Genomic DNA, 20,863 nt, shown 5'->3' with positions numbered 1-20,863 from the left:
AAATAACCCCTGTAGTTTTGTCGGAGGCTATGACAATAGAAAGACAACAAAATGTTATGAGTTTGGCACTGTACAATTCATTAAATACTAACACAGAATTTGCTGAATCCTCAAATTAATGTCAAAGAGATCACTCAAAATATTCTGATTGTACTAGCTATACAAAATACAATACTTGCACAAATTAGATTAACCATTTATAAAATTGTGATAATGAGTTTCGATGGATATGGCTTGTGAGATATTACAGACTTTGCTACAGACCTTTTGTGGCTCTATTAAAAAAATCTAATACTACTGTATGTCATCTGTCCTATTTCCCTGAAAAAAGACACTGCACTCAAAGCATTCAGGTTTCCTTTAGACCTCCATTTCTCTCCAACCTGTGTAATAAACATTCATCCGAACACACATACATTATGGCATCATGGGTTTAGTGTGTACAACCCATAAGTAAGTTATTGGGTCAGGCTGCTGCAAGTGGAGACTGCCTCCAATCTGGTGGTGTTTAAAACTTCTGGCCCATCCCAAACACATCTATCTCTCGCTGGCTGTTAAAACACCGTCATCTCCACATACATTTAGAAGGCTGCAGATTTTTTCAATAGACGTTTTTGTACCCGAGTGGAAACCTAAGTAATCACTTGAGATCAAGGAGTCATAAGGCCGATGTCTAGGCACAGTACATACAGCTGGAAAGTTGGCCATATAAGCATAGATGACCTTAAAATCCAGGCATACTGTAAATGCCTCTCAATGAAATGGAGCTGGCATGCATCAAGATTCAGAATGTTTTAAAAACTTGAATTTATGACCAGATGTATGAAAAACCAACTAGTCATGAGAATGCTAGTTATCTAAAAACAATAAACACTTAAATCCCACCAAGTAAAAGAACATCACATCATAAGATAATTGTTAATAATAACCATAACAGTTATAATAATTATTAATAATAACAATCCATCATATTCATAACAACTACATTTAGCACTGTGTATAGGAAGATTGTCCGAATGAAATCTGTGTTTCTGTTTAGCAGTATTTCATCTCTGTATCCTTTCACATGGCTGAACAAAAACCAAGCGGTAACAAGTTCCTTCTTTGATCTGCGTAATGATCTCTGATTTCCGTTGACTCAAACGAAAAAAATAAAAAATAAAAATCCTCGCTCAATACGATACCTTCCATTGATCAGTCACACTTACTTTCAGCCGTGCTCGTACAGAATGTAAACCTTGAGGACGTGATACAAAGTAAGTTTGTATCTGGTGCAAATATCAGGGGAGAGATTTGTGCAAAGTTTTGTCTCTGTGTTTCTCTTTGAACTGTGCTTAAATTGCTCTTGTTTTTTGTACACATTAATACTTAATACATCATGACAATATCAACACAAAATCAAGAGAAAGAGATAGCATTTTATATGGACCACAGATATCACATACTACAGTATATAGGATAGGATAGCCCTTAGTATTGATAAGCGTTGTTATTGATGAAGATTTTTTTTTTCTCTTTTCTGTTTCTTTTTTTTTTTTTTCTTACTCATACTGGCTGAAGTGCGTTATGATACAGCAAGGTCTTCGTCGTGAGGACGGGCAGGGCTTCCTAACCATCCGAGTCTCTTATGGCACGTGGAGCCACGCAGGAGAAGGCCTCAGGTCGCCCTCTCTCCTGGCTTGCTCTGAAGCCAATCCTTTGACTGTACAAAATATCACTGACTTGTATAATTTGTCACCTGGTGAGAATAATAAAATGGTGATTGTCAGACCAGCTTCCTCTGTGGTATTTTCTTTGTATCTCCATAAATGGCTTTGAAGGACAGTTGTGTAAGTGCAACCTCTGCGTCATGTTCCTATTCATTTGTGCTCTGTAGAAAAACCTTTGCTCTTTGTGCACAGCCTACATTAAAGCAAGTTGCCTTTTTATTGGTAAACTGAACACATACATCTGTTCTGTTTCCTCTTGACTCGTCTACGTTTATGTCAAGATGTTTTTATAATAACGTGACAGATGGCTCTATATTATTTGGTAGCCCATTGTTTTGATAGTTAGGTCCTGATCTATAGATGGGAACATGAGGGAAAACTCACCCATAATGTAATCTCACATCAGTTGACACTGCTGAAGTGTAACAGCGATCAGAGTGTGAGTTCCTCTGGGGATTTGATCTAAGGTCACATGGAAAACTAGGCAACCCAGGCATCAGATTGGTAATGTGGGTACGTCCGCAGTTTAAATCGGGCGCGGGAGTCCTGCCAATAGTGTCAGGCTGCTGTGTCCTGGACAGCCCCCACCCGGTCCGCTCATTTACATAGGAAGCAATAAAAATCAGTTCTGTCTCCCTGTGTCAGGATGAGGATGGCTCAGCAGAGCGTCAGATCTCCAAAAACCTCACCAGGCACACGGTCCATTCAGCCTCATCTGGTCCTTTCACCCATGAGATTCAGTTTAATAAATGATTGTGGGTGAGGGCTGAGTCCAGCAGGCAGTCGGCTATGAAATTCTGTGATACAATATTCCACACGGTCCTCCTCTTCATCGACCTCTTTTTTTTTTTAATATCGTCTTGTTCCCTATCTAATATGGCTCCTGAGTACTTTTTGAAAAACATGTATAAAAACAAAATTATGAACAACACTTCTGTTGGTTTTGTTTCACCCTTCCAGTCAGTCTTTCTACAAGTAATGGCACTGCTGTATATGGCAATATGGCAAAATTTTGTTACAAAATATGGCTAATATAGGCTATCACATAATTGGAACAGATATTCCCCACTTAGATTTTTAATTAAGTAATCATATTTAAGCGATTTAATTACAAGATAACACTAATTTGAATAGCCTAAACACGTTATACTGTTATAATACTTTATATTTCTAATTTTATGTCTTGCAGTTGTATATCTAATAGTTAAATGCAGAAGGGTGATCTATTCCCATACCTCTGATGAGGGGTAAACTCTACATTAGGCACAGACCTCACACCGTCACCTCATTTTTACTCCCCGTCCTGATCCCCTGACTCCCTCCTCCACTTCCTCCTGACCCCCCGCCGCCTCCTCCCGGTATGAAATGTAGCTGCTCAATGGTGTTCTGCCTTTTCGCTGCAAAAGCCATCCTCCTGGCACTATGACCCCCTAGCGTTCCCGTTCCCATGACTACTCCTCCTGCCCCGGGCATCTCCCCTGCCCAGCCCATGCCCCCACTCATGTGCCCCGTCATGGCCGTGTTCCTGTCCTGCTCTCGTCCGGATGTGGGGTGAGAGTTCATCTTGATCATGTGGTGCCGGTCCAGGGAGGGCGTGGCGCAGACGTTCTGCTGGGACTGGGCCTTCTGCTGGCGAGGCAGCGTGGGAACAATGCCTCCCGTGTGGGCGTAAGGATCTACAACCCCCATCCCGCCAACTCCCATCCTCTCCTCCAAATGATCTGGGGACATGAGCAGCCGTTCCTGCCTCTCCTCTCTCCTGTCCTGGGTCTTCCTGGTGAGGGTCTGCGTGTTGGAGTTCTTATTGGAGGCAGCCATGGCTTTGTAGTACTGGTGTTGCTGGTTCTTGGACAGCCTGGACAGGGTGCCTGTGTTGCCAGGGACGTCACCCATGTTGAGCAGCTGGTCAGTGGACTTAACTTTCCTCGGGGGCTTGGAGAGAGTGTCGTAATTGGGGTTGTACTGTGGCTCTGGGGGATCCAGAGGATAAGGATTGGGGGTGGGTGAGGCAGGCATGCCAGAAGGCGGAGGCGGGATCCAGGGACGTGCTGCATGCCTGGGGAGGGTTCCTCTCCCACTGAGGGTGTAGTCTCCACCCCAGTGGAGGTGATGCTGAGAGGACTGGAGGGCCGGCTGGGCTGTGTGAGGCCGGCGCTTGGTGGTGCAGTAACCAGACGAGTACTCATCAAGACCTTTTTCTGGAAGCCAAACAAAAATTTCTCTGAATTGTTTATCACCACAGAAAATAGCTTCAGCACATAATGACACATCCTGCACTTTATGTCATAGTGTGAAGTGTGTCACCATGTTTCAGTACTGAAAAATGAGATGAAGCAGCTGCAGAAGCAGCTCTGTAAGGGGAGCAAGGGGCAGACAGACTGATGCATTTGTCCTCATGTCTCAAAAATGAAGGTACTTACCGAGGCGTTTGAGTGAGGAGTATCTGTTGAGCTCAGGCTTGGTGGCGCTCTCATAGGAGGGCGGCAGCTGAGCCAGGTTGTGCAGGGAGTGGTGGAAAGAAGGCTGGGATTTGGTGTTGTTGTGTTTACTGGAGAGCAGGGTGCCTCCAGCTGCCAGCTGAGCATTGTTCATCCGAGGGGTGCGTTCTACAGAGACCACAGGGAGAAAACGGCTGTGTGTTAAATGAGATTTGCTCCTCTGGATATAGCGCACCGCATGTTGCAGTGTGTGAATCTGCTAACATTCACTGGAACAGACAGATTTTAACTTGCTTTCAACATCCACACAAGCAACCGAAGCCATGATAATCATTATTATTGTGGGGATGAATGAGTCTACTTTTGAGCTTAAAACAAAATGGAACCAAGTAAATGCCACATTGTGGTGATTACATGAAATTTACAAAGGAGAACGGCTTTCACCAGCTGCCTTACCAATAGTCGCAGTGTGTTTGGGGCTGGAGCCGGATGAGTGGATGAAATTGTGTTGCAAATTGCCCACTGTAAGTAAAAAGAACACAAGGTAATCAGCTCAAAATGGATGTCAGGCAGTCTCCATTTATGGTGCTTTAGCATAGAAGATCAAGGCAACTATAGACATTTATGTATCTGCATCAATTCAATGCATCTCACATGCACAGAGCTTCTCAGCATCATCACATAAGGCATACGTATTTTAAAAGCACTAATTTCCACAACCCTGTACATTTAGCTACTTGAATCTTGAAGTGGAGGCCTGATATTATCACACAGAGAAGTCACAGATATATTTTCTCAGTAACCACAGCCAGTGCAGACAAATCACAGATGCCAACATTTAAGATTTTGCACACCACTGTGCAGGATGTTTTTCCCTAATGGTTAGATATCTTGGTGGTGGGCCAAAGAAAAAACCTGCATTCACATGCAGATGTGACGAACACAATGTGCCTCGGCACACAGAAGACGCAGTTACAAAAGCTATGGTCGTGCTAGTCATTAATGCTCTAAAAGTCCCTCACATCTGTTGTCCTTGCTGGGCAGTCCTGGGGCATAAAGATTTTTTGGAGGTCTCGCCAGTGTCCCTTGTCCATCTCCTACAGCCAGAGCCACGCTGTTGTTTCTCTCATCCTGCTGGACTGGGCTGGACTGGTGCCGCAACATGTCAACCAGGGCTCTAATGACATAATAAACAGAAGCACAAAGGAAACACAAGATAAAATTGACAATTAACTATGGGCTATGTGGCTGACGATCATATCACGTCAAATTCACATTGTTAAAAAATGTCATACACAGTGAATATATGCTTATTAGTCTATGGTTGAGGTTTAGGACCTCTGTAATGTTTTAATATTTGTCATAAAAATTGTCTTCACAAGGTATCTTATTTTGTACTGTGGATTGGGTCATATTTGATTCGCAAAAAATCAACAATATTAATGTGAGGTTGAAGGCTCACTTAATGTGAGAGCAATTTACTGAACATCCATCTTATATTTAAAAATAAAATACTGTATTTGAATTGTGTAAGAATCAGCCACAGTCCTTTTGCACAATCACCCACCTGCCAATGGTTTGGATAGAAATTTGTGCACAGTGATGAAAAACAATACGCTATTAATCATTTGTACTCTTTAAGGGATCAACCAACGCTCACTATCAGACTACAAGCATCATCCTCCACTACTGGAGGCCAAGATAAAAAAAATGTGACCTGTACAAAAATCCAAACGCAAACCTTTATTGCCAAGATTACGGGCCGCACATGAGATAAAAAGCTCAGACGAATCAAAACATCCATGAATTCTGCAGCAGCCACTTGATGAAAATCAAATATGTTTCAGCTGATGACTAACAACATTATTCTGAGCCCAGAATGATGAATCTGGGCCATTTATGGAGTCCTGAAAACCTAATTTCATACATACAGTATTAAAAGGAAATAATATATTCAGCCGTGAGAGGTGCTGAAAGGAAGCTTTTTTCAAAGTCTCACCTGGGCATGTTGAGGTCCCTTTGGTTGGCTTCCTGTTGCACCTTGTTGAAGACCACCTTGATGCCCACAGCGACAGCCACCATGAACACAACTACGCCTCCAATGACGAAGCCTGTGTTGTGGCTCTGCTGTTTCAGTGGATCAAAGTCTGGGTCAGGACCTAATTCCTCTGGTAAAATCATGGAGTCTGTTTGTGGCTTGGCCCAGTCTGGCGAGTCATAGTTTTTACAGCTGTCTTGCTCCAGCTGCCGGCTTCGCTCTGGACAGCAGAAGCGGTAGTGGCAGGTTCCACAGCAAAAGACGAAGGTGTCCTTGGAGCAGTTGAAAGCGCTGTCAAAGTGCCCCATTACGTCATAATAACCCCGACATACATCCATCCATACATCCATCAGGCGGGGCGGAATGGGCGCTACCTGGGCTGCACCTAAGGGAGGTGCGAGGGCCTCCGCTGAAGTCACATTCTTGGGGAACATGACCTGGGGAAGGGGTTTCGGAGGTGCCTCAAGAACTCCCTCTGAGGTTTCTGGAAGTTTCTCGGGGGTTCGGGACCTGCCTTGGAGAGCAGCTGGAATGATATTGGCCTGCATGGCAAGAAGCAGGAGGGAGGGGCTGGGGCCAGTCTTGGGCTGCTCGGTGAACGGCCTCCCTGAGCGGTCTATGTGCTGAGGAGGAGGGGACGGAGAGGTCTCCACAACAGTGGTAAGTGGGGCAGTAAGGAGGGAGAGCAGGGAGACAGCGAGGACTCGGAGATTGGTGGTGGGCGTCATTTTTACATGACTAAGAGATCTATTTTCTGTTGTTGAGTCAATGCAGTTGCAACACTGTATCCGCTTTTGCAGTTTAACCCACTAAAGTGGCATGTGAAATATTCAAGTAGCATGTACAACTGACTGGATATCGATGATGTATCAGTAGTTTCATTCAGTAATGCTGGATGATGAAATCTGAAGCCTGTTTTGTGTTTTGTCAGACACTGAGTATTTTATATGGTATAAGAATGCAAAAGGTCAGGAACAATGGAAGTGAAAAGGACTTACACTATCAAAATCAGTCAGTGGGTTTCGATAATTGTTGATAATGGTGTTCAAATGGTTTTAATTTACTGGCAGAGAGGAACTCTGAATGCGTAATGACTTCATCTTTTGCCCTCCAAATCCACCTCTCAAGTCTAGAACGCTAAAATGGATGCATCTTTGCAGAAAGGACAAACTGAAAACAACAATCTTCATGCTTTTAGTCCTTAATGTCTTGTTCTACATGTCCCACTGAAGAAAAGAACAAATATCTGACGTACTGCAGGATGGAAATACGTTTGGTAACCACAAAGGCCAGTAAAAATCAGCAACAAGTATTCTCAATAAAATATGGCAGTCCTATACATTCCTGTGCTGATTGTGGCACTTGAACAATAGTCTATGGCCCGTGGTTTGTCAAATGTAAACAGTTTTATCTGTTTTGCTCATTCCTGGATGACTGTTTTTAATATGGCACTACATACATTCAGAATTGGCACTTATTTAAGCTGCAAGCAATTATTTTCTGGAAAAATGTATGAAATCTATAATTGTTTTCATATATTTGGTGTTGTTTGGCATTGTAAACAATTAAATGTAATTAACAGACTGCACGAAAACTGCCTATTAATGACGCCTAGTTCCTCTTGAGAGACTTGTGTCCATGTTAACTTGTTCTAGGCACTCGTCACATCTATAGATACACTGCGTACTTTATCTCAATCTTCTCTATGGATGAATTAATGTGCATCAGTACTCGCCTGGCACGGACTGTTACTGTGATTGGGCCGGGGGTGATAATGAGGGAGGCTCGGCTTAAGTGTGAGAAGACTGTAACAGCTGAAAATTAGGAGTAAGCATAAACCCAGGAAACGACTCCCTGCCTGCAAAATACATTGCAAAAAGAGGCAAACGTCATGGATTTCAAATGTTCTGTATTCAGCTTTGAGGCACAAAAAGTCGCCCGTGTCATTCAACTGTACCACTAATTAGACATGAACTGAATGGCACATTGCCTCTCCATGTGACATGTCGCTCTAAGTAAAATTATTCCTGATTTGTCTCCGAGGTTCAAAGAATATCACTTTTGTTGAGAAATATGTAAATGTGTGAAGTTATTGTGTTGGAGGTGTTGGCAATAATAGACAGAAGCAGATCTGTCTCCCACAGAAATTATAATTATATGTAATTATCAAAACGTCCCTATCTGTAGCAGAGAATGTAGGCACAGATGGGGGAGACAGAATGCTGAAATCACCGAGGGCTCCACTTGTTTCAGTTACATGCTCCTCTGACCTTCTGAGGAGAGTTCAGCGGAGGAAAAACGAGAGACACAAAGCAGCAGTTCTCCCACTGACTAATGTTCCAAAAGAGCTCTCTCTCTCCCCGCCAGAATTTCTCTTCTGTCGTCTCTAAACGTTCTGCTCGATTTCCAGAATTGTCTTCAGGTTTACACATCGACAATCAAACCTGGAGCGCGTTGGCCGAGCGTCCGCTGCAATGCAAAACGAGAGACATGATTAGAAAGAAGCCCTGCGACCTCTTCTCCTCACTTATTGACACTCGGCGTGTGCACATTTTGGATGCACGCAACACAGTCATTTTTTACTAATTGCATTATGTGCGTGTGCACTGCAAGAAGCCGAGTGTGTTAGTGTGCCTGCTCGGATGCAGGAGGAATACGCTCCTGAAAAGCCAGTGATAGAGAAAGCGAGAAAGAGAGCAGAGGGATAAATGCAGGGTATAATTTAAATGAGCAAAGAGATTGTGGCGAGCGGGAAGAGCCAGAGGTATAGATGCAGAGACGACCATGAGTGGGAGGGCGGTGTGTGGGTGGCACAGAATCAAGTACATTTCTCCCAGCACTTACCAATACAACATAGCACATCACACAAACAGCACCACCAAACAGATCTGCAAATACAGTCAATGCCACAAACAAGAGGAGTGCTAATCAAGACTGTAAATCAGCTGCTGTTAGAGCACTTTAAGAGGCACAATCTGAAACTGTAAAGGGGCTTTGTGTGCATGAGAGAGACGATAGTAGGCATTCTGTAAACCTCCTTGTAGTCTTTCTCTCTCCTTTATTCCTTTTGCTCCCTCCTTCTCCTCTTTCTCCCTCATTCTGCCTTTCTCTCTTTCTCAGATTCTGTGCGTGGGTTGAGGCAGCTAACTCTCTCAGAATAGCACTGCAGCTCTGTCTGTGTGTGAGTGAAAGAGGCAGTGAAAGAGAAGGGAGGCAGAATCCAATCTACACCCATTAGCCGAACCAGATTTCAAAGTCACATCTGCCCGTCTGTCGTTCGACAAGATGACACTGATGCCTCGCGCCATCATCTGCGAGGGCTGCTCAACTTCCATTTCCACGTTTTCTGCTCATTCACTTCATGAGGATTCTCGGGCCAAACATCCAAACCACTCCCCGCGACATGCAAAATTACAGTTCTCTACCAATGCACGAGATTAAAAATTCGAATGATGTTCAAAATATGGAGGGTCAGCCCTGTTGCACCCAAAAGCTGGAACCCCAATATTCATCATTCCAGCAAAGTCACTCAGTGTAGTGAAGTAGCCAATGTTCTCCTGTAGGTATCTCTGTACTGTGCAGCTGGAGCAATGCAGCAGAGATGGGAGAGAGAGCGAGGATGGGAACCAAGGGGTGAAGGGCACACATCCAGTACTGTGAAGATGCATCCCTGAGTTGCACGACCACTGGAGGGAGAACAAATCGTTTCCACAGATTCCTGGCATTGCAAGCAACCCCATCAAAGCAAACGGCGCCCTTACTTTCATTGCAGGGAGCCGGCCATGCAACAATTTCAACAGGTGTTTGTCGGAAATGAAACAAAATGGCTTCTTTTTCTTTTGAAACGCTGTTGCCGAACGCGCTGTGGGGTGAATCAATGAGAGGGGCGAAATGCTTGAGACAAGTCATGTTGATGCAAAAAAAAAAATAACGATTTAATTACGCTGAAACCGTCGGATCAGCGTTTGCTTATCGGTAAAATATATGCTGCGCAATGACTTCGCGCCAGCCGAGTGATTTGCACATCGACTCTCCAGACTCCAATCCATCCGTTATTAGGTTAATAAGTTGCAACTTGCAATGAACAAGCATGCGGGTTATGGACATGACTTGCATGTATCAGTAGGCTAAAAGTGCGTGGGTGTATCCGTGCCGGTGTGTGTGTTTGCGAGTGTGTGTAGTCCGGCTGGATGTGTGTGTTATCAGTGGTCTTAATATCAATATGTTCAGAATGTCGCAATGTGCTGGCAGTTGTCGATTAAAGTGCATTAAGTGAGGGAAAACATGTCTACCCAGCACAAAGCCTGTGTGGAGATGTTTCTGTGGCGCAGCTTTCATCCAAATGTTTTGTTTGACAGCCTCCAGCACAGCTGATGCGTCCAAACAAATGCCAAACTCATTTTTCATTCAGACACAAACACACAATGAAGGTATCAAACAGTTTTGCCTGTAATTCTGGAAGTGCTGTTGCGTTAATAAAAGGTGCATAATGTCGTGTCTTACCTGTGCGTTGCTCTGGGGTTTGATGCTGGAGAACAGCGCTGGAAGAGCCTGCGCACTGTATCTCAGCGTTTCTCAGATGGCAGCCTGTTATTGTAGCAGAGGATGATCAGGACAGCGTGAACTGTTGCCGGATCTGCCACCTGCTTTAAATGCCCGTGTTTTCTGCAAGTGCTGCAGATCTCGGTCGCTCTTGGTGCGTCTCGGGCTGTTGTTAATCCATTATCACGGCAGAAAGAAAAAAAAACGCGAGCAGGGAAGAGAGAGAGGGAGAGAGAGAGAGTCAGTGCCCGACGAGATGTTCTGAGATTTTCTGATACATGTGACAAGGCGATCCAACTATACACTAGATCGGAAAATTCCGGTTGTTGTGCAGCGCAAGTTCGAGTGCAACTAATCCCGGAGACCGCGCGGTGATTCAGGTGCGAGATGCTCAGAATGTCAAACGGCCGCTTATTTCTCCCAAATCTAACTTTTCTCCATCTAGAACTGACTGAGGCTGGCTGCCTTCATAATTTCCAAGCGAGATAGGTTACACGTCTAACTGCGACTGGCCTCACGGAGGTCCGCCAGTGGGGGGAGCGCTGTGATTGGTCAGTCAGACTGGTGCTGATGAGACTCTCAACTCCGCGCTGCTCGGCGCTGACGGTCATTAGGCCCATTCAACTGGTGGCGTTCATCTTTATTCCCCTCCATTTCATTGCCTTCTTTAACTGAATGACCTACGGCCTACATTTGACTGCCTGTGACAAAAAAAAAAAATATCGGTTAGGGATTTTGTTCTTCCAGAAAGTCAAAGGCAGGGATGACACCAGGCAAAACGAGAGGAAAAAAGAAAAAATTAAAAAAAAAAAAAACTTAAATCAAAGCAGCCGGTAAATTCAGCGGAAGACCTCCGAGATCCAAAGTGTGTGTTATGTGTGTGTGTATGTGTGTTTCTTTCTTTGTGTGTGTGAGAGAGAGAGAGAAAAGGAGAGACACGGTTGCCACAGCAACTGTGTCATTATGTTGGTGGCAATTATGAAAGCGATGAAAACGGGGAAGGGGAGAGGATTGGCGCAAAAGCTTTAACACTGGAGCGTGAACGAAACTGTCAATTAGACCCAGATCTGCATTGGCAATTCAGAGATTTCTGCAAGTTTAAGACGAGCGGGGACAGACAGACGTCCTCAGAACGTGGAGAGAGAGTGATGGAGAGGCAGTGTGAGGTTTGTGAGAGATGAAGTTGCCTCTTGTTTGGCTTCATTCCACCGTCACACACAGTTAACTGCCTCCTCACGATCCTCGGATCAACAGCACATGAATGAAACCGGATTTAGGTTTGTGAGTCAATTTTAACCGAGGACTGTGGTACATGAATCAGAATTAGTGATCACACATTTGACCTAAAGGATGAATCATAATGAACACGGTGGCACTGTATGTGACACAGGAAAAACCAGCGTGCATCCCTCTTTACACCCGACCGACATCAGACCGAATTCATGTAATTTCACAAAAGAAATGTCCGCGTGTTTGCTCCAACAAACTGGGGAGGATCTGCCATGGAGGGGGATAGCAGGTAAGAGGTAAGCACTTCCAAAATGGGTCTTGGGGAAGGTGTAAAGGGTTATGTGGAGCCCCAGGTGTCTGAGACGGGCCTGATAATTACCTGCATGGCAGGCTGCTATTTCTACACAGGTGGGTGGGCTGCTGCATGTCTGCAGCAGAGGCTGGTGGAGCCCTTCATTAGATGGTCCAAAGACGCTCTACCGGGTGCACTTTTCACTCACTGGTTTGCTGGGGTGGATGCAATTACTGATTTCCTCATAATGGTTATTCCATCACTGTAGAACAGGAGACCACTATAAACAAAATGAAGGACTATTACACGTCACTGAACAGTAAAAGCTTCACCCTAACATCCATTCCCAGGGGCTTTACGGATACACACACCTATCATTGCACAACAGCTACATTTTTAGCATGATAAACAATTATGCACTCAAAACAAGATCAAATAAGAGGGAAAAAAATGACTCGTTTCTCATTTCACTTCTCGTATTTCAATGTTTTATTAATTTAAATAATTTAAAATGAACACAAAATATCCAGCCAACAGTCTGCACAATGACAGGAGTTTCAGAGGCACCTTTTCCATCCAAATTAACACAGCGCTTCGGTGTGTTTCCTTGGGAAATGTAGGCCCCGCATGCATTTAGAACAGAGAGAAAACCTGCCCAGGAAACCCTGCCAGTGCTACGGGTCGGGAGACGAATTCTATCAAACGTGGAAGTTTTCCTACAGAGATGTCTTCTCAGGTACCCACATGGCTGGTTGGACAGCTGGGTATTTGAGAGCACATACTGCTTTGTGGGGAAGCAGGGGTAGTTTGAACGAGTCACACCACTGTATGCTTAATACAGAGAATAAATTATTCTTTCTTTTTTATATAAAGTAGTCTGGCAGCCTACCCTGTTCCCTTAAAGCCGCTGATCTAGGTCTTCACACACAACCACAAGACAGCTGAATATGAACATGTCAATTATAAACAACTTTTGAAAATACTGAACAGTGAAACAATTTCAGAAAAAAATTAAAAAACTTTAAAAGGGGTTGAGTTTCCATGAAAAAAATAACAAACCTCTTATACTCTACTCTTTCCAAAGCTTTACTTCATTCAGATCACAATGTGAAACATACAATTGAACCAGATGTTACTTCTTTGTGTGATGTTAACATTTCTCTCCCAGTAGCGACCCCAGCGACTTATTGCATAATTGTTTAGCAAATTCGGCCATTATTTCCTTGTAGCTCAATTTGAAAACCTGATTTGAATTTAAGTAACATCCTGGTTTAGACCGAGCCTGGCTGCGCAGTACGCAGTACCATCACAGCAGCATTTACCAAGAAACACATTAAAAAGAGCTGATGTCAAGTCCGAGACCATCAGTGGACAGACATTAGAGGCCATGTTTTGCACAGTGAAAGCCATTCCCTGTATCGTTCATTCACTCCAGGCCATGGGCAAAATACAACAGATGGCATGATTTCTGCAGTGACGGTTTCCTTTCAAAGAGGAGCACATATTTTTCATCGTGTCTTTAGGTATGGAAATAATTAACAAACCTGTAATGCCAACAAGACAGAGTGGTGGCAAGACAGAAGATAAGGTAAGAGGACTAAGTGGACAGTCTGGATAGGTGGTACAAAGAGTCAGAAAAAAGGGAACAAAAACATCATCAGCACACTTCGATATTTATATTTACACACTCTCACGCACATACACACACAGAGAATTATGCTGAGGTATTAAAGTCGCCTCAATGCACGCTTTTTATCTGCTTTCTTTTTTCCTGCTACATTATTAGTGCTACTACTACTACTGTTGCTATTGCTGGTGGTGGTACTGGCTCCGTTAGCTCCATTACCCAGAGCTGCTGGCACGGCTGCTGCACTGGGGCCCGCTCTCTTTGTGGGGTCACCTGCGTGCTTCTTCGGCTGTGGGCCGTCATTAGGGTCCTGAGGTGCCCCAGAGGTCCCGCCGGGCCCACCCATGGCGTGAATTTCTGTGAGAAGACGAGCTCGGGACTCATATTCTGCATAGTCCTCTAACAGCAAACGCCCAGCCTCTTCGTTCAGAGCAGACTCTGGATTTGGATGGATGAGAAGACACTTGATCGTCTGTGGGGAAATAAAGGAGATGGAAATGTAAAAGCAGTGGAGGCAACAGAGACTGACACTCAGAGCGATAAACTGATGGTCCTTCTTACAAGTAAGACATGTCTGAGGCCAAGTTCTGCCTTCCAGTCCCTCTTCAGCACGTTGACACAGATCTCTCCCTTGTGACCCACGTTGGGGTGAAAAATCTTGGTCAGGAAATACCCCTTGGGTGGAACCGCAGGGAAGTCCTTCCCGAGGACCAGACGCATTCGGAAAACGCCACCAGCAAACGGAGTTCCCTCTGTCAAAGCATAAAGAATTCATTTCATGAACAGTACGTCCTGACTGTGCCAAACATAATAAGAAATAGGGTCGTAGAGCGGCAACTGAGTCAACTAACAAAAACAATGTTACATCCAAGTCAGCCACAGATCAGTTAGTTCGAACTTGTGTCTTTATCATTATCCAACTCGATTATGAAGAAAACTGTCACACTTACCCTAATGAAAATCTAAACTTATCAAATACAGTAACAATACTGCCCCTTGAAAATATGTCAATTTTGGATGAGGTCTGTCCACAAATAACAAAGTGTGATACCATTTCTACTTTGTAAATCTAATGCATTAATGCTCATCTTAAGGAGTTGTTTGCCTCAGGAGTAAATGATTCATTGAGTAAAAGATATAATAAAGGAAAAAAAAAAAAACGTTGTTCCATAGTGGCAGAGCTTAACATCTAAGGTCGGATAGTTAACCACCAACGACCTAAACATAGAGGAGCAGACAAGGCATCATAAGCGAGGCAGGTAGACAGCCAAGAGGTGTTATTACCTTAGGATAATGATAAAAGGTTGGTCATCAAGTGAAATCACCCTTCACTGCCAAATAGTTATCAAGCTATTTTACTGAATGTCAGGTGGTGGTGCAGCTGACATACAGTAAGCTGCGAGTATGACACAGCTATATTCAAAGTTGTAATTAGGAGTGCACAATAAGCCATGAGATGTAAGTTAACTGTTGATGAAAAACTGGCATTATCACAACAAGGAGGTCATAGGACAGTTTTTAATTGTTTACTTAAGAGTGGACATGATAAAGTTAATCAAGACTTTTACGAATTCCAATTCAACTTATTCTAGGATTTTTTTTTAGTTGACCTTTAAAATGAATGGTCTGTTCAAGAATCATGCAATTGTTGCCTGATTGCATGCCCAATAATTAAAATAACAAAATACATGCTGTATATCGGTATTTCAGTAATTCCATTTGACTGGAATTTCAGACGTTTTTATGGTCAAGTGAGACAGCTCAACACGAATACTGACTCGAGAGTGCACACACAGTGAGGTGCAGACCAGTGAGAGCTTCAGGGCCAAAATCTTAACGAGTAGTGTGATGTGTTTATATTCTAAGATGTCTTATCATGGCCAATGCCAGCTTGGCACGACACCACAATGCAATGCTTACCCGGTCCTTCGATGGCTGTATGCAGCTCAGTTATGTCTTCCTCACTGGGATAAATCTTGATACCCTCAGGAGGGTCTGCCGCTAAAGCTGAAACTTCTTTGTAGACCAAGCGAAGAACATGAGGGGGCAAATTCTCCACATTGGAGTTCTGTGACAGAAATAGAAAGATGGTTTAGCCAACTACTGCCAGAGAAACCTCCAAGTAAAGGGTATTTTGACAATGTTGAGGAATGGTAATGCTGCTTTTTTGACACCAACATACTGATTCTACCTACTACATTCATGATGTAGAAGAGCTTATTATTATTATTATTAATAATATTATTCTTATTATTATTATTGTGTCCACACACATGAATACTCGTAAGTTACTAACAGCTTAAAACAACCGGCATTAGACACCACCATCAACATCAGTTGAAATCTTTCCTATTTTTCTCTTGTTGACATGCACACGCGTGGTGCTCTACGTTAGGGTCCTCTTCATCAAGTGCTACTCATCATCACATGTTCATCATCATTTGCCCCTTACAAATAAGAAACCTTGAAATGTTTTTGGTAAAGTAAATGAGATTACACCAGTAAGTGTCAGTATCCTTATAGAAGTCAAACAAGTTTCAACTAAATTTGCTTAACGTTACCGTTAGCTCATCTGGCATCAATATCATCACGAAAGTAGGTAACATTAATAAAACTGTAGGGTAATTTGTGACATCTGTTCATAATCATTCAGTCGATGGGTTACGTTCACGTTAACTTTAACGATAGCTTCCCATTACGTTAGCAGTCATGTTACTAGCCTAGCCTCAATCTGATAAGGTTCATATTAAAGCTACTCGGTGGTTTTAAAACGGGCTATGCAACACCCATTATCACCAGTTTATTTATCAAACAATACAAATGTAGATGACGACTCTTAATTAATGTCAGGGTCGCCAGCAAGTAGACACAACCCAAATTAAAAGCTCGACGGCTGGCGGCAACGGCTAACCATCGGATCAAGCTAGCAGCTACTGCTATTAGCCTTTAGCAATAAGCTCAATCGTCCCACTTACCATCTTCAAAAAGAGTTCTGCTGAGGCGGTGAGTGTCTGGCTGGTGTCAGATATGAAGATATTTTTCCGTAATTATGTAAAAAAAAAAAACTATCTTTGATGAAAACTTAGCCGGGTCTCACTGGTTACTGTTCTTTCTTCTTTTCCTTGACACAGGAACAAAAATACGATCCAGAGTTAAACTTACCACAGACCAATGGGCATCTTAGTGACATTAAACGTCAGAAACCTTGAGCCAATCATGATACAGTGTTGTCGAAACGTCACAGTCTGATGCCCAATCAGCCACATAGACTCGAAAATATGACCGACGCTCGTCAGCCATAGGTGCGTTTGAAAAACTCACATCCCCCATGAACAATAATGAGAAAATACGGCTGTTCTATGAAATACGATTCAGATGCACAAGACTCAAAAGAGTCTTGTGTAAACGTTCACCGCAAAGAACTTCTTACAGAAGCAGGGGAAGGGAGGACAGTCACGAAGAGAGGATATTTCATTAGTAGTAGCATTAGATACATAGAAAACAGCATGCAAAGAGAAACTTAGACAAAACAGCAAAAGCAGACACAGCTCACAATAGTAAAATGGTTAAGTAAAGTTTACTTAGTTAAGATTACTAAAAGTACATAAAATCACACATGCCTACACAAATGTCAAGGATATCGCAATAATTTCCAAGACTCATTAAAGCCCATAACCCGGTTTAAAGCAACAAACCTTTGCTTAAATGTCTGCTTTGCTCTCACAGTTGCAGCACTGCCATGATTCAGTGACATATCTTTTAAAATATCCAGGCTTGATTGATCGTGACTTAAGACACTAACTTATATAGCACACAGTGAGTATTTCTACACATAAATGTCTGGACTTTAAAGTCTCATAGAATTAACAAATAAATAAATAAAAACATAACAATAAACATAAAGCATAAAAATGTAACATAAAATAAGACACTGTGGTAGATAGGTGAAAACTGTTGTAGCCAGATGAGTAATGGTAAAATGTTTAAACTGTAACGTAAACAGCTTGTATGAGCGCGTCAATAACCAGACTCACCACTAGAGGGCGCTTCAACATAACGTCCACAGTCATGAGACCTTATAGTCTTGGTGGAATGAGAGGGCTTCTGTGCGTATCCAAGATAAGTTTTATTTTACTGTATTGTTGATTAAACGAGTAATCACAGCCGATTAAAAGTGACGGATTTTCCACGGCTGCTGTGAATACGTGAATGGGCGTGTCGGCCGCTCAACACCACATCACAACAAAAACAACCGGTCTGCTTCCGGTTTCTGGATGTAGCTGTCAGACTCCAGCATCTTTTTAACTGGGAATCGCTTTATCAGCAGGTCAGTAGCTTCATTTGGCTGTTGTTGATTAATAGTAGTACACTTTGCCATTGTTTTGCAAACTGTCAGCAACCAAACTAGAGTATAACCACTGGGCTGTCACACTTTAGCCTCCGTTAAGGTAAGCGCGAGCTAACGATTTTGAAGTTGTCGTTAGCCTGAATGGACTGAAATCTGTGCTAACGTTAGCTACCACGCACTCTGCTCCATGGTAGCCAATGTTTACTCCTCTAATAGTACCTCTCCTCTGTGCCTGTGTGTGGGAAGCATTATTATGAGCGAAGGAGAGGTGTTTCATGAGAAGCAACGGTTGGAGCTGTGCGCGATTCATGCACTCAACAACGTGCTCCAGGAGCGGGTGTTTACCAAGGAGACGGCCGACGACATCTGCAAACGGTAGGCGAACGTTTTGATCATGTGTCGGTGTGTTACAGGGAGTGGGAACAACGGATTTAACTGCTTTGCTTTGCCCAAGAAAAACACATTCACAGTACGAGAATCTGAGAAATATTAGTCAACAGCAGTCCCCTGACTTAATATTGCCCCCAGCCCCATTTGTGACCCCAGCACTGCGTTCATTCTCCATAATGTGGAAACATGTCGTTCCCTATGAAAACGTTGCTTTGTGCCTGTTATGCAGCCGCTGGTTGTATCGTCATAGTTACTGTTTGCGGTCTGCTTTCTGTCTAGAATGATAAAATGTTTACCAGACGTGAAACCAACGTTGAAATCCAATATTTCCACACACTGTGCTGTCCACTGCCACAGCCCGCCATAGTTGTTGGACACCTGTGGGTCCTCAAAAATACCTTTCAGCATCTAACCTGCTGCTGGATAACAGGTGACAAAGAAATGCATTTGGGTTTTTTCTCCAAAAGGTTGCACAGGGGACACTGTGTGTTTGATTTATGGATGTTCAGGCTGTTCAGCCTGACCTCGTTTCTCATACAGCAGTAATGCTGTTTAACAGTGTGTGAGATGAAAAAGTCTTCCACCGACTAATGTTTAAACCGCGAATGCAAACCGAAACTTAAAGTAGTGCGTTGTGTCCCATTGTCTCTAACGGTAAAGTCAAATTCACACAGCAAAAGTCTGTTTATATAGTGTGGCTATTGTTCATGATGTCATTTAGAAACTTAATAGACTATGAGACGAGTCCTGTTCTGTGTAACTCAGGACCTTGACTAAGGAATTTCCTGGTAGAAATCCTGTGACTTCGTTGCCTAACAGAAACTTTGTCCTGGTTGTTCGAGACAAATAGGTTTTATATGAATGAAAAGCAGTTCTGTTGCTGCACCCCAGTTAAATCGGAGCCTCTTGGCCTTGGAATGACCCGCTGGAGGAGCTAAAACTGCACAATCACTGACTTGTTTTAATTCAATCTGACCTTGTCAAAGCACTTAGTACTATTATTATTATCATTATTAAATCATAATGGATGTCAGGCTTTACAGTCAGGACCAGAGTCAAAGAGTGTGGAGAATTTCATACAAAAAGAGAGCGAACAAAACTTCCGAGCGGTGTCAGATTCCCAACAGTCTTTGCCAGAAGAAGCCTTCCCGCCAACAGCCAAATTTCAAACTGAGCAGTAGCAAACATGAGGTGGATTTTCCCTTTAAAATGTTGTCTGTGGCTCCCCGTCTGCAGGCTGGCTCCACAGTGCGTGGTGAACCCTCATCGCTCAGTGTTGGGCACGGGAAACTATGACGTCAACGTCATCATGGCGGCACTACAGAGCAGGGAACTGGCTGCGGTGTGGTGGGACAAACGCAGGTGAGTGAGACACACTCAAACTAGACTTTTATTTAAGTGTGATAAGCATCATTTTGTGCTGAAGGGATAGTTCCTCCCAAAACACACATTGATTTTCATTTCATTTCTATATCTCTGATGTCGATATCTCAATATCTCTCCTGCAGGACGGTTCAGAGCCTTTGCATGTCGAAAGTCCAGGGTTTTATTCTCAATGTCCCATCAAGAGTATCTCTGGGGATCGTGTCCCTCCCACTCCGGCGGCGGCACTGGCTCGCGGTCCGGCAGGTTAACGGACAGTACTACAACCTCGACTCCAAACTGAAGAGTCCTGTCTGTATTGGGGGAGAAGCAGAACTACGGTGAGAATCTTCTCCATCTTTAAAATGTTTCCAGACGTGTAACCTCTGTGCGTGGGGGTCCGCTCTGAGTTACATCAGGACTTGGCTTGTGTGTGCAGCTTGAACTGTGTCTCAGCGAGTGAGTCATCCCATATGAGTGGTCACATGGGGCTTACTTCACTGTTTGTTTGTGATAGAGCGCTGCACTCTAATAATCTGCCCTCTGTCTGTGTCCAGAGTTATTCTAACCTTTTGTCTTCTGTCGTCCTTGTTTCTCTTTCAGCACATTTCTCAGCGAACAGCTTTCTCAGGATGTGGCAGAGATGCTCCTGGTTGTCCGGCGGGAGGTGGAGGAGGACGGTTCATGGCTGAACTCTGACAACCCCAAGAAGTGACGCCTTGGGACAGGACATACCTTCACATAGCATGGAAAAAAAAAACTCCTCTGGGATAATGACAGACTTTTTTTTTTTAAAACAAACACCTCATTACAGAAAACTCTTCAGGGAATGCACTAAAACTACATTTAATATCTACACACAGACACACAGAGGAGATTCCAAAGAG

General features: G+C 43.5%; 3 protein-coding genes across 4 annotated transcripts; 1 reads left to right on the top strand and 2 right to left on the bottom strand.

Moving 5' to 3' along the window:
• Positions 1-1,543: 1,543 nt before the first annotated feature.
• On the bottom strand, positions 1,544-11,635 carry shisa7a (shisa family member 7a). Its single transcript, XM_076736899.1, has 6 exons — positions 10,689-11,635; positions 6,147-8,654; positions 5,170-5,324; positions 4,604-4,669; positions 4,130-4,315; positions 1,544-3,907 (listed from the first exon to the last, which is right to left on the bottom strand). Exons 2-6 carry the CDS (start codon positions 6,911-6,913, stop codon positions 2,982-2,984), a joined length of 2,100 nt encoding a protein of 699 aa, XP_076593014.1. The 5' UTR covers positions 6,914-8,654; positions 10,689-11,635; the 3' UTR covers positions 1,544-2,981.
• A 1,082-nt stretch (positions 11,636-12,717) lies between these two features.
• ube2s (ubiquitin-conjugating enzyme E2S) lies at positions 12,718-17,036 on the bottom strand. The gene is made up of 4 exons (XM_076736246.1): positions 16,852-17,036; positions 15,797-15,944; positions 14,438-14,628; positions 12,718-14,348 (listed from the first exon to the last, which is right to left on the bottom strand). Exons 1-4 carry the CDS (start codon positions 16,852-16,854, stop codon positions 13,977-13,979), a joined length of 714 nt encoding a protein of 237 aa, XP_076592361.1. The 5' UTR covers positions 16,855-17,036; the 3' UTR covers positions 12,718-13,976.
• Positions 17,037-17,926: 890 nt separating this feature from the next.
• On the top strand, positions 17,927-20,766 carry josd2 (Josephin domain containing 2). 2 transcript variants are annotated; one of them, XM_076736582.1, is made up of 5 exons: positions 17,927-18,203; positions 18,471-18,599; positions 19,851-19,976; positions 20,123-20,317; positions 20,580-20,766. In XM_076736582.1, exons 2-5 carry the CDS (start codon positions 18,478-18,480, stop codon positions 20,689-20,691), a joined length of 555 nt encoding a protein of 184 aa, XP_076592697.1. In that variant the 5' UTR covers positions 17,927-18,203; positions 18,471-18,477; the 3' UTR covers positions 20,692-20,766. The 2 variants fall into 2 exon arrangements, with proteins under 2 accessions (XP_076592697.1, XP_076592698.1); XM_076736583.1 differs by having other exon boundaries at positions 18,162-18,324.
• Positions 20,767-20,863: the final 97 nt, after the last annotated feature.

The sequence above is a fragment of the Chaetodon auriga genome, chromosome 8 (genome assembly GCF_051107435.1).
Source record: "Chaetodon auriga isolate fChaAug3 chromosome 8, fChaAug3.hap1, whole genome shotgun sequence".
Taxonomy (NCBI): Eukaryota; Metazoa; Chordata; class Actinopteri; order Chaetodontiformes; family Chaetodontidae; genus Chaetodon; species Chaetodon auriga.
Note: the sequence above shows the minus strand (reverse complement) of the source record. Positions and strands in the feature narration are given on the sequence as shown.